General features: G+C 49.4%; 2 protein-coding genes and 1 long non-coding RNA gene across 3 annotated transcripts in view; 1 reads left to right on the top strand and 2 right to left on the bottom strand.

Moving 5' to 3' along the window:
• The window catches only part of SLC10A1 (solute carrier family 10 member 1), a 322488-nt gene that overhangs the window by 204183 nt on the left and 105045 nt on the right, over window positions 1–13260 (bottom strand).
• CCDC177 (coiled-coil domain containing 177) lies at window positions 3159–7345 on the bottom strand. The gene is made up of 2 exons (XM_083747138.1): window positions 7031–7345; window positions 3159–5911 (listed from the first exon to the last, which is right to left on the bottom strand). Exon 2 carries the CDS (start codon window positions 5890–5892, stop codon window positions 3787–3789), a length of 2106 nt encoding a protein of 701 aa, XP_083603264.1. The 5' UTR covers window positions 5893–5911; window positions 7031–7345; the 3' UTR covers window positions 3159–3786.
• LOC310848837 overlaps window positions 7530–13260 on the top strand; it is a 114296-nt gene continuing 108565 nt past the window's right edge. The window contains exons 1-3 of the long non-coding RNA XR_014566648.1: window positions 7530–7692; window positions 8312–8366; window positions 9078–9235. This is a non-coding gene — a long non-coding RNA (uncharacterized lncRNA). The remainder of the gene's footprint in view (window positions 7693–8311; window positions 8367–9077; window positions 9236–13260) is intronic.

Raw genomic sequence — 13260 nt, 5'->3', positions numbered from 1 at the left:
TGTGCAGTTTGACCTCAGGTGTGCCACTAAGACTGCATCAGTGGCACAGAAGAGCAGGGACAGGCAAGCATGTAGCACTGCCACATATTTCACAGCAGAGATTATCTATTTGCCAATTATCTGCATGCAAAATAAATATTATTGTTGTTTTTATTATTGAATTGATATACCGCTCTATACCCGCAGGTCTCAAGGCAGTTCTCAGAATAAAATCAAAATATAAAACCATACAATACATGATAAAAATAAAACAACAACCCAATAGCCAGCTCCACCCCCACCCCAAACCCCCCACTCCACATTTTAAAAAGGTGGTTTTAAAGCTTTTCTCAGAGAGAAACTCACCAATGGGCGAAACGGGAAGGATAAACTGGCAAGCATAGCTGAGAGTTGATTTGCCATTTCCAAAGACCCTGTATCATGACCAATCCAAATGTCATGAATTAGCAAGCTAACTTTCGAGTCCATCCGAATGCTTCATCAGCATGGATTTTAAACAAAGCAGAAGGATGGAGGTGCAGAGTTGAAGTGGGGAGAGAAGCTGGCTTGGTATTAAAGCCGCAATGTCTATTTTTGCCAGAAATTCATTTCTGTTGTGTAGTCTTAGAACGCAATGTGGATTGTCATGTAAAGTGCCTGGACTTTAATATTTATCACTACACATATAAGTTTTTTTGCTTCTCCTACTTGTCCTTAACCATATCCTATAGCCAAGAAATAAATAAATTATGTTTGTATTCATTTACAAGTTTACACATTCTGTTACTCCCAGGTTTTATATTGTTATTATCATAGACTTGTATAACTGTAGAGCTGAAAGGGACCCCCAGGAGTCATCTGGTCTGACCCCCTGCAATCCAGGAAACCACAGCTAAAGAATTCCTGGCAGATCATGGCCACCTAACCTCTTAATGATACAGGTTAGATTATGCATAGCCAATGGGGTGTCCTCCAGAGGCTGCAGTCTACAACTCCCACAATTGCTAAGCACTAGCCATGCTGGCTGAAACCAACAGAAGTTAGGAGTCTAAAACATCTGAAGGACCTCAGGTTAGCTACCTATGTGCTACTAGGCTGACAGGTACCTGAAACAGGGCTTTTTGGGTGGTTGCCTCAAACCTATGTAGCTCTCTCCTCCCAAAAATGTGTGGCTGCATCATTATCAGGTTGTGCTTTTTTTTTTTTTAAAGAAAACTCTGAAGACCGTTCTTTTTCAATCTCATTTTATTAACTGCTGTGCTTGGATTAATTTGTACTGTTCCATTTTTAACTGGATGATTTTATATATCATGATATTTTATTCTGGAATTTTGTACACCACCTTGTGAGGGCCATTATGCCTCGAAAGGTGCTCTGAAATATTTTAATAAATAAGCAAATTAATTTTTTTTAAAAAAACCTACCTGGCATATATGCTCATGGTGTTGTATAGTTTATGTAAAAACAGAATGGTAAAGCCAGTCCTGTTGCGTCGCCAACATTTAGCAATTCTGTTTGGGGACATTACCATTTCTATATTAGCCCCTTCCAATACTGCAGAAGATCTCGCTTGCTAAGTTAAGTTGTTACCATATTAAAGACCAACCAAATAATGAACATTACAACTTATTTCTGCATAGTGCAATTTTCAGGGGGACAATCGTGCTTCCTTAAGAGACTCGTTCTACGATACTCAGAGAGAGGAATTTAGTGTTGCACTATTACGATGGTTCTGCGGGTGCAAGTATTTCTGCTTGCCAGGTGAAACAATTTCCCTTTTCCTCCCCTTGCTCCCCGTTCTTGGGGTTCTCCTGACCCCCCAGCCCACAGTACTAATTTGGAGGGAGATGGAGGGGGGGGAGCTCCATTCCGCTAGTGGGACTCATTCTGCTGCTAACACAACTGTTTAGTTCAAAGTTGTAGAAATGTCTTAGAATCAGAGACTTGGAAGGGACCCTGAGGGTCATCTAGTCCAGGCCTGGCCAAACTTGGCTCTCCAGCTGTTTTAGGACTACAACCCCCATCATCCTTAGCTAACAGGGCCAGTGGTCACGGGTGATGGGAACTGTAGTCCCAAAACAGCTGGAGAGCCAGGTTTGGCCACCACTGATCTAGTCCAGCCCCCTTCAATTCAGGAGCTGTCCCATAAGGAGATTGAACCTGCAACCTTGGCATAATCAGCACCACACTCTAACCAACTGAGCTATCCAGGCTGATATGATCCCATGCTGAGCAGAGATATTACAAAACTCATTTGGTTACAATATATGTCTCCATACACCATTATTAGCCTCACTTGACAAACAACTGAAATAATTTGACTAGACCTTATTTCATGCTGTGAAGGAATTAAATTACCATCCAATATGTAGGTGGTTCATAAGCTTTCGCCTGCAGCTAGTTCCACTTGTGTATACATTTAGCTGCTTTTAATGTTTTGGATAAGTGGAGATGTTACTTTCAGCATACAGCTCTCTGATCAGGCACGATACTTTCTTCCTATATTGGGCACATTGGTCTAAATGGGTTTTATCCAATAATCTAGGTATGGTACTACAGGAACATACCGTATTTTTCGCTCTATAAGACGCACCAGACCACAAGACACACCTAATTTTTGGAGGAGGAAAACAAGAAAAGAAATATTCTGAATCTCAGAAGCCAGAACAGCAAGAGGGCTCGCTGCACAGTGAAAGCAGCAATCCCTCTTGCTGTTCTGGCTTCTGGGATAGCTGCGCAGCCTGCATTCACTCCATAAGACGCACACACATTTCCCCTTACTTTTTAGGAGGGAAAAAGTGAGTCCTATAGAGCAAAAAATACGGTACCTGGAATGCAACAAGATAACCGAGTTTCAAGGTGGTTTTAAACACTTTTGGTGCAATTATTCCTACAGGTCAATATTTGCAACATTTGCCTGTTCTTTCTACTACGTTTCTTGTAAAAAGTGGGTGGCATCCATTGGTGTCTACCCATTGATGGAAGGCATTCAGCAGCAGAATGAGGGGGGCAAGCATTTTTTGTGATTCCTACTACAGCTTCAGCTCTAGAGGAACCATGGGAGGCTGCATGAGTTGGGGGGAACTGCTGAAAACTGCCTCCCTTTCCTGTTCCACTGAGGATCCCTTCCTTCAGCAATGGACACAGCTGGATGCCACCCAATAACTCTCAGCAAAAAGTTAATGAAAGGAGCTTTAAAACACCTCCCATATGTTTATAGTTTTATCTGCACCAGAGTTTCTGCATATTGCTTAATGCCATAGATCAGGCCTAATCAGAATTTTACTTGCATTTTTTTTGGTCTAGAAATGTCCATTACAAGCTCCAGTGTTTCCATTCCAAGAGCATGGATAAAGTGCACCATATGAGCCAAAACACTGTAAAATACACTCGTCTTTATATATTAAAGGGAGCGCAAGTCCCAGCATGCAAATGCTGCAGCCTGATCCAAAGCGAATGGCGTCCAAATTAAGTGTGAGGTGTATAAAAAAAGGAAGTAGCTGCTTGTTTGGTAATTTCGTCAGGAGGAATTGAAATGGCCTGTGATTTTCTGAGGAGCTTTTACTGCAGCACTAGGTTGTAGAAAATTTATTTGTCCCTGTTTTGAGCCTTGTAAACAACATTTTCTTCAGTGAAGGGTAAGATATACCTTTTCCTCTGCAGGAATGGCAGAAACAGGTGTCTGAACAAATGCAGTTTGAAAAAGTTCTGTGAAGTAGCTGCCAAAGTTTCTGTGCTCCCCTGAAACAATAAATAAGGTTTTTAAAAAAGGTTTTGCCACTTAACTGAAATAGAAAAAAAGACTGTTTATTTCTTAACCAGGCTGGCCTGTAATTCCGCCTCAAAGGCCATCCTGTCAAAGGTACGTATGTTCATCTCTTCCCGGACTTTTTCCCGGACATGGAACGACGCCCGAGCAACAGACCGGGCGTTCTCCAAGACATTTTTTTTCTCCTTACAGATCTGTTCGCTCCGCTCCAGCTTCTTCTCAATGGACTGCAAGATCTCCCTGCGACGGATGTCTTCGTTCTCTTCCACCTTCCTCTTGTTCACTTTCTGCACCTTCTCCTTCTCCAGCCGGCTCTGCACCACCTTCTGGGCCTTCTGCTGCACCACTTCCTCGGCCACCTGAGCCGCATGCTGCTGCTTCCGCTCGGAAGCCCTGGCCAAGGCCTTCAAGTATTCCTTCTGCTCCCGGTCCCTCCTCTCCGCTGCCCTCTTGGCCCTCTGGATCTGCATCTCCTCCCGCTTGGCTCTCTCCCTCAGCTCCTGGTTCCTCTTCTCCACCAGCTGCTCGTACTTTTCCTGGGCCTTGTTGAGGCTCCCTTCCACAGAAGCCCTCAGCACCGCCTTCTCCTCGGCCTCCTGCTTGGCCTTCTCCTTGAGGATGATCTCGTGCTTCCGCTTCTCGGCCTGGTTGAGCAGCCGCTTCTCCCTCTGCAGCAGCTGCTCCTTCTTCAGCTTCTTCTGGGCGGCCAAGGACAGCTTCTCTTGCAGCAGCTGGACCTCTCGCTCCATGGCCTCTTTCTTGACCTCCTCCTGAGCCTTCAGGTTGTGCTCTTGGTGGCGCTTCTTCTTCTTGTCATCCAGGAGGGCCTTCTCCTGCCTCTCCCGCCTCATCTTCTCCTGCTTCTCCAGGTGCTCCCGCCACTTCTCCTCCTGCTGCCAGCTCTGCTTCTGCTTCAGCAGGGCGGCTGCCTGCTCCTCCTGGCTCACCTTGCTGCGCCGCCTCTCCAGCCGCGACTCCCACAGCTGGTGGCACTGCAGCAAGGCCCTCTGCTTCTGCCTCTCCTCCCGCTCCCTCCTCTGCTCCGCCTGCCTCCGCTGGATGTCCCACTGCAGGTGGGCACTGTACCTCTGCTCCTTCAAGATGCTCTCCTCCTGCTGCTTGGCGATCATCAGCGCCGCGATCTTCCGGTCCCTCTCCGACACCTCCTTGAGGCCCTTCTTCCTCTTCACCTCCTTGACGATCCTCTCCACCTTCTTGGCCGTCTGGGGCGAGTGGCTCAGGTCGCCCAAGCTGAAGCTGCGGCCTACTAGGGCTGTCATAGTTGCCACCGTCTTAGTCCTGGGCAGCTCCTTGGGCCACTTGTCCCGGAAACTGTCTCCGCTGTAGGAAGAGGAGGCCCCGGAGTCGGAGGAGGTTTTGGTGGAGTGGCCATCCCTCCTCTTCTGCAAGGAGTCCAAGGAGTGGCTCTTCTTGGTCCTGGCGCCCGTGGGAGCAGCAGAAGCAGCAGCAGCAGCAGAAGCAGCAGCAGGAGGAGGCAAGCAGCCGGTCCTGGTCTGCCCTACTGGGGTGCAGCTGCCGCTGGTGCTTTTGAAGGCGATCCTGGGCGCCGGCGAGGAAGGCAGGCTGGCGGTGAGGAGCGGCGTGAAGAGCCTCCTCTTCTCCTCGCGGATAATCCTTTCCCTTTCCTCCCGGCACTGCTGCAGCTTCCTCTGCCGGTCCATCTCGTAGACCTCGTAGAGGCCGGCGGCCACGCGCATGGAGCGCCCGGGCGCCTCCTTGACCAGCTCGCCCAGCGAGCGCGGCAGCAGCTCCACCGGCTTGACGGCGCAGCGGGCGCACGCCTCCAGCGAGCGCGGGCTGGTGAGCACATAGCGGCTGCCCTCGGCCTCGGCGCAGTCGAAGTTGTACAGGTCCAGGTGAAGCATCGGCGATTCCTCGCGCAGCTGCCCCGCCTCTCCGCCAGGAGGAGCCGCCGCTTCCGCCGCCGCGCCCGAGGCGGACGCCGGAGAGGCACCATCCGCCGCCGAGGAGGAGGAACTGGCTGCTGCTGCTGCTGCTGCTGCTGCTGTTGCTGCCGGGGCCGGGGCCGCCGCCGCCGAGGCCTCGTCTCCACCTGCTGCTGCTGCTGCGCTCCCGGGCTCTGCGTCTTTCTCCTCGCCCGCATCCGCCACCGGATCCACCATGCCTGGCTTCCTGCAGGATCTGCGAGGGAACGAAAGCAAAAAGAGAAGCAGCGAAATCAGGAGGATCAATCGTAAAAATAACCTCGCCGGGATTTAATCTGCTGCCATCGAGGGATTAGCCGGCATCTGCGTCTCCATGGCCGGGGGGGGGGGGGCGTACAGTGGGAAGCAGCGGAACCCACAACCTTTCTCCACCCCCCCCATAGCACCCGGGCAAGATCCATCCGGGGAGACTCCCCGCATCGTGGCAAGGGGTGCCAACTTGAATAAAATATTGGGGGGGGCACCCCGCATAATCGATCACAAGACATGGTGCAGAGAGGCACGCTATTTGAATGGCAATGCTTGGGTGTGGGTGGGTGTCAAATATTTTATTGAGGGGGCCGAAGGGACCTCGGCCCCTAGGAGTTGGCTTCTATGCACCGTGGCTCTTGCCCCAGTGACTGAAAGGAGAAAAGAGTGCGGAGTTTTGCGAGAAGTTGCAAAGTCGTCCTGAGTAACGGGAGATCAAGGGGAGGGGAACCTAACGGCGGTGTGTGTGTGAATGGGCGGGATCCCAACCGAAGCTCCGCCGCCCCAAACGCTTCTCCCTCCGCCCTGGGCAACGTGGATGATTAAGGTTAGCCTCCCCCATATAATGAGATGGGAGAGAGGGGCGCTGAAGAGGTCCCCCTCCCTTCCGTCTCCCCAGCCCCCTCGCACCTGCCCTGCTGTCTATCTAGCAGCCCTGAAGTCCCACCGGAGAAAGGGGAGGGAGGGCGGGGAGGTGCGGGGACGACAGAGGGGATCAGGATCCCAAAGCGCCTCTTTCTAACGCAAGCTTGCTTGCTTTTCCTCCGGGTCCCGTGAGACCGACCTCTCCGCGGTTTCCCCGGTTCTGGACAAGCCTCCGCCTCGTCTCCCTGCCGCTGGGATGCAGCGCCGCTCCCCAGAAAACACCCTGATGGGGAACAACCATCCTTGGAAAGCCTCGGACGCTCTCCTCCAGCCACAGCGGTGAGCTGCCTGCCCCTCCCGGCGACCCTTCCATTCCCACCCCCCGCCCCGTAGCAAAACGTGCATCAATCGATCAGTCCCCTCGCCGCAGACAAAAACATCTGGGGTGGGCGAAGAGGGGGAGGGGGTGCCGATCACTCACCGTTTGGGCTTTCGGGGGCTCCGCGGGCTTTCGATGATGTAGCACCAAACGGGTATTGGTGTGTGTGTGTGTGAGTGTGTCGTGTGGGGGGCAGATCAGGTTACCGGCGGCAGCAGCAGCAGTGGCGGCTGCGGCGGCCTCTCCATGGCGCCCGGCAACCCCCGCGCAGAGCCTCTGCCCACGGCCGGGAGGAGGCAGCTGGCAGGTGCCTTGGGCTGCGCAACCCCCAGCATGTTGTGGCTCCTAAGCTGAAGGTGGAAGAGGACAGCGACTGCCCATCTCCGCCGCCACCGGCCTCGCTTGCGGGGCTCCTGCCTCCCCCCTTCCCCCCCTCCCGCCGCCGCCTTCGGAGCTCCGCCTGCGAGGATGCGATGGAGCCTCCGCTGCTGCTGCTGCTGCTGCTCCGCGGGAAGGAGAGACGCGCGAGGAACGCTGATCCGCGCCACTTGCCGCGAGATGGGGGACGCGGGGAGGAGGAGGAAGGAGGGGTCTGAATAAGAGAGAAGGGGATGGAGCGTACTGCGAGTTTTCTTGCCCTTGCAGTATTTCCCCATGTGCCTTTTGAATAACCCTCACGCCTGCCTCCACAGCTCAATGCGAGTGATAGCCAACAGTGGGTCTCTGAGTATGACTAAGGTTGGACATCACTAGGATTTTAGTAGGTAAGAACTTATACCTGAGTTTGTTTATTTCCTCCTCTCTCCCAATCTGTTTTCCTTTTGTGTCCTGTACGCAGGGACAGGGACTGTCTTATTTGTAGCCATGCGCTTTGAGAACCTTTCTTGGAGAAAAGCTATTAAAATAAATAAATGTGAAAAATCCCTTTTGTGAAAACCTTCATACGTGGTATCTCCATAATCCTTACAACAGCTTTGTAAGGTTGGCCAGCAGCACTATCTCCACATTGCAGATGATGGCAGGGGTGGGGAGGCCACAGCTCAGATGGTGGGGCATGTAGCACGTGGACTATATCTTTGTGGCCTAGTGCTGTGCACACTTAGAATTTGTGCAGGGAGCGGGGGGACTTGGTGATGGGGAAAAGTGAGAAAGGTCACTTTGCACATGAAGGGATTGTTGTGTGTGAAATACCCAATACAAAACTCAATTCAAGCAACTGGGGGTTCTAGGATAGGCCACCCCATACAATTAAGCAAGGGAAGGGGCAAACATGCTGGAATATATAACTGTTGTCCTCATGTCTCACTCCCTTTCTCCATTCTCCTACATACAGCAAGACTACATCTTGTTTGACCATATTGCTGTAACATTTGCTCCCAACAGGCTCCCTCTGTTGGCAAAGGACACTCTAACCAATGTCACAACTGGATAAATACAGGTAAGCATCTCACAGCAGTGGACAACTTTGGGCTTTAAAATTTGGTGCGACACCGAAATTCAGTTCAATTCCCCGCCTCTTGCTTTGTTTGCCATTGTTGCTGGCAAACAACAAGGGTCCCTGCGAGACCCTTTTGGCTCTGTGCCCAGTGCAGGCTAGCTGGTCGCTCTCCCCTATATCTGCCTCTGCTCACAGCTTGAATGCACAAAACAGACAACCACTTTGCACACAGTTTCACTACAACCCCAACGGGGGCGGGGGGAGGAGGACTATAATCACAGTTTCTCTGGTTTCTCCCCAAGCCCCAATAGTGGTACAGTGGTACCTCGGATTACATACGCTTCAGGTTACATACGCTTCAGGTTACAGACTCCGCTAACCCAGAAATAGTGCTTCAGGTTAAGAACTTTGCTTCAAGATGAGAACAGAAATCGTGCTGTGGCGGCAGCAGGAGGCCCCATTAGCTAAAGTAGTGCTTCAGGTTAAGAACAGTTTCAGGTTAAAAACGGACCTCCGGAACGAATTAAGTACTTAACCCGAGGTACCACTGTACTGACAGAGCACCCATTTGGTACCATTCTCTCTTCCCTCTCACCTCCTCACAACACCTTCTATGTTTCTAAGTCCAGGAACCATCTGCTCCAGCTGCTGACTATTGCTCATCACTCTCTGTGAGTCTGTCTCTGGTCATCATAGTCTGCTCTCCCCCAGGTACAGGATCCATCCCACCACTTGTTCTGTGATAACGTGAAGAGTGGCCCAGCAACAGTCACCTGGGTGCACCCAGGTGTTCCTCCAAGGAGTGGTTAACCTGCTTGCTCTGGGCAGTTTCCTCTATTCTTGCAAGGTTCGTGAGAGAAGGTGCAAAAGTCGATGGTGCTCCGAACATAAAGCAACAGTATCTCCCCTCTGATCCGACTCACAGGCAATAAAACAGTCTGGGTTTTATTGTTACAGGATGCAGTAGAGAACATTCAATAATAACCTCAAACTGATCAGAGAAATATTGAGCATGATATTTCCAACATACACAGGCTGCCCTTGGCTTCATGAAGATCTGCCCTGCAACATGCCCACTCTCTGTGCTGCCAGAAACGCCTGGGCAACACAAGTTTGGGCAACGCAACTTTGAGCCATTTTGATGTTGCAAATGGATGCTAAGATTTATTTTTTGTTCTCAACTGGATCTACATAACTGCCCCATAACATAAGTTCTCTGGGCAGTCTGCAAAACACATATAACAATGAAAATGCAATATTAAACAGTATTGGGAAACTTTGGCCCTCGAGATTTTGTTGGAAAAGAAGTCCTGACATCCCTGACCATCGGTCGTACTGCCTGGGGCTGATGGGAGTTGGAGTCCAACAACTTTTCAGGACCTTGGGTCTGATGATGGGCCCCATAACATCGCAGCCGAAAAATGTGGTTCCAATTAGGGAACTGGCCATGTGTCTCCTTGAGATGAGTGAAATGTATCTGGTTGGCCCCTGTGAGAACAGCATGCTAGATTAGATGGGCTATTGGCCTGTCCCAGCAGGCGGTTCTTGTGTTCTTATCCCCAGCTCTCTTCATTCACACATGATGAAATCCTAAGCATATTTACTATGAATAAATCTCAGTGAGCACAGCTGCACTTTCAAGGAAACATAAGTAGGATCTGGCTGTTAGTTAAAGCAGTGGTTCCCAATTAGGGGTCCGGAGAACACATCCAGGGGGCCCGCGGCCAGTGGCCTAGCGTGGGGGGTGCAGGGGGGGCCGGCCGCACCAGGCGCAACATCTGGGGGTTAGGGTTAGGGGGTGCAAATCCACGGGTTAGGGGGCGCAAATCCATGGGTTAGGGGGCACAAATTACTTGCCTTGCCCCGGGTGCTGACAACCCACGCTACGCCACTGCCCGCGGCCCCATCCCTTGCTTCCCCACAACTAATTTTTTTTGTCATTTTTGCATGGTAACATCACAGATTCAATGGTCTTGTTTCAGCACTGTGCAATTTTTTCAATATATTGACCAAACTCGCTTTTTAAATCACACTGTGATAACGATTTTGACCTGGCAATATGCGGCAATATATTGCTCCTTGCGTGAGGTAGAGCAGGGCAGCCGATTTCAAGGCACCTCCGATCTCGGCTGATAAATGCTGCTGATCTGAGCTGCCTTCCTTCAAGCTGAGGGAAAACAGAGCTGATTACCCTCACTTCAAGACACCATGACACTACCTTCGATCTCTGAGGCTACTTCTTCCCTCATCCCCACACCTGATCTCAAATTTAAGACATCGTGATATATCGGAATATCGCAATGTTTAGCTGCTGATATCTGTTTTCCAACATCATGATATATCACTCAGCCCTAGTCTGTTTTTTAGTATGCCTAAAATCCTTTGCTTATTAGGGGCTACCCCACATTTTGTTTAAAAAACAATTGCTTTGTATAGGTAACCACCATAGAGTTATCAAAATTTTCAAAGGTAGAGGGTCTGTGGATTGGCTTTTGAAAAATAGGGGGTCCCCACTTTTTACCTAATTGGGAACTACGGAGTTAAAGGATAAAACAAAATTGCCTGCTGCTGATTTTGTCATTCACATGCTAAGAACAAGATGCATATACTGAGCTTGCCATGGGAAAGCTTCCGAAATATAATATTTTCCTGAAATGTTAGATATTTTAAAGTCACAAGAAAATCAATTTTGACTTGTCAGCATTTGCCTAGAACAGGCTTCCTCAACCTCGGCCCTCCAAATGTTTTGAGACTACAATTCCCATCATCCCTGACCACTGGCCTGCTAGCTAGGGATCATGGGAGTTGTAGGCCAAAAACATCTGGAGGACCGAGGCTGAGGAAGCCTGGCATAGAATCTATTAATTCCAGGGTGGTTTGTGTAGGACGGTTTGTGGGATCACTTATTTTGGCTGGCATGCTTGTCTGTGTGCACACGCATGCGTATACCACATCGATGCTTCATTTTCATTCCACATATCTGGGATTGTTGCCAGCATTGGAGATTGCTGGAAGCCTCGGTGCCAGATGTTGAAGATTTAATCCTGTAGAAATACAGAAATCAGCTGACCGCGGTTTAAATGAGCTGCCCTTGAAATTAGCATGCATTAAAGTTTGCATTGATGTTAATTGGAGATTTCCTCTTTCCTGGGTCCTTTCAATTGCCATATGTGGGTTAACCAGACCAAAAAAACAAAAACAACCCCACAGCAAACCCCTGAACACAGAGCATATAGTTTATACCAACAGAAAAAAATGTTGTCTTGACACATACTTTTAAAGCGTTCTCTTCTAATTACAAGGCGAGGTAAACAAACAGAAACATCTGCCTTATTAACATAATTTCAAAAATGGCTGGAAGTGAAAGCCTTTACAGTTCGAATTGAAACTGACAGTTTCTGCAGCAGTGTGTAAAATCATAGAGCACAGAAAATATAGTTGCCATGTGAAGAAAGGAGTGTCACAGTTTAGGAGCTGGAGGGCCACACATTCCCCATTCTTGGATTAGACAACAATAAAAGCTACTCTGAAAGCTCACGTTCAATGTTGACAGGAAGGAAGTAATTTGCAGAGCAACTCATAACTATAATTATGCTTTGAGAGAAGATAGCGCTGTTGGCTGAATGGCCACAATATCCTGGACAAGCTTATAATAGGAAGGAAGGGCCAAGAACACAACCAGAAAATACAAAAATGGTATAAAAGGGACAGACATGCCCCTGGCAACCCACGATACACCACTAGTGGTAACCCATCATGGACTCAACTGATGATAATGCTCATATGTTGTCCATAGAGAAAGAGCCTATCAACTCAGGGTGATGAGGACACTGTCAGGGACTGGCTGGGTGGTGAGGAATGGTGGGGAGCTCCAGCCCGAAGACCCCAGGGAAGCATCAGAAGAGAAGAGCTCTGAGCTGGGAGAGTGGTAGTAGGACAATGAAGACAGAGGAGGAATGGGCGGATGCTGAACAAGAAACAGGCTTGAGAGAGAGAGAGAAGGAAAACACTGCAGACATAGAACAGGAAGCTGAGGAGGAGGTGGGGGCTGAAGCTGAGACAGATTCACAGGAGCAGGCAGGTCCTACTGTATTTAGCTCTCCTCCCCGCTTGTCTCTGAGGAGGACTCAGAGGGTGTTGCATGTTACAGAGCAGAGAGCTCAGAGGGCCCCTCTCCAGTGGAGTTTAAGACTGCTGGGAAGACACAGGGGTGGGGAGGAAGTGGGAGATCCAGAACTCTAGTTCTGTGAATGTCTTTACCAGGGCCAGTCATACCCTAGCATACCCTCCAACATCCCTCCAAATAGGGATGTCCATCATAATCATAATTTTACTATTTATATCCCACCCATCTGACTGGGTTGCCCAGCCACTCTGGGTGGCTTCCAACATATATAAAAATAATAATAAAAATTACATACTAAACATTTTATAAAAAACCTTTCCTATACAGGGCTGCCTTCAGGTGGCTTGGGGTCAGATAACGTCTTACTCTCCAACATTTTTCTGATGAAAATCCTACCATACCCTCCAATATTTCTCTGATGAGAATACGGACATTCTAAGGAAAAGCGGGACATTTCAGGATCAAATCAGAAATTGGGATGGCTTCTGTAAATCTGGGACTGTCCCTGCAAAATAGAGACACTTGGAGGGTCTGCCGCAGGTTTGTGTGTGTTCTATTGCCTTGAATAAAAGAATTAGCTTTATTATTCATCTCTGAGTCTTCATGCTGAACCAGCCCTGACAGACACCAGCACCTCAGCATGTGTAACAGCCACTAGTCATGCTATGTTCTGATTGTCATGAGTTCATTGTCTGTCCCTGCATAGGCAGCTTGTGGGCATTATTGCCAGTATAGTTCCTGATTGGCTTCTGCATTTTCTGCTAGGGT

The sequence above is a fragment of the Podarcis gaigeae genome (genome assembly GCF_964106915.1).
Source record: "Podarcis gaigeae genome assembly, chromosome: 1".
In the NCBI taxonomy this organism is placed as follows: Eukaryota; Metazoa; Chordata; class Lepidosauria; order Squamata; family Lacertidae; genus Podarcis; species Podarcis gaigeae.
Note: the sequence above shows the minus strand (reverse complement) of the source record. Positions and strands in the feature narration are given on the sequence as shown.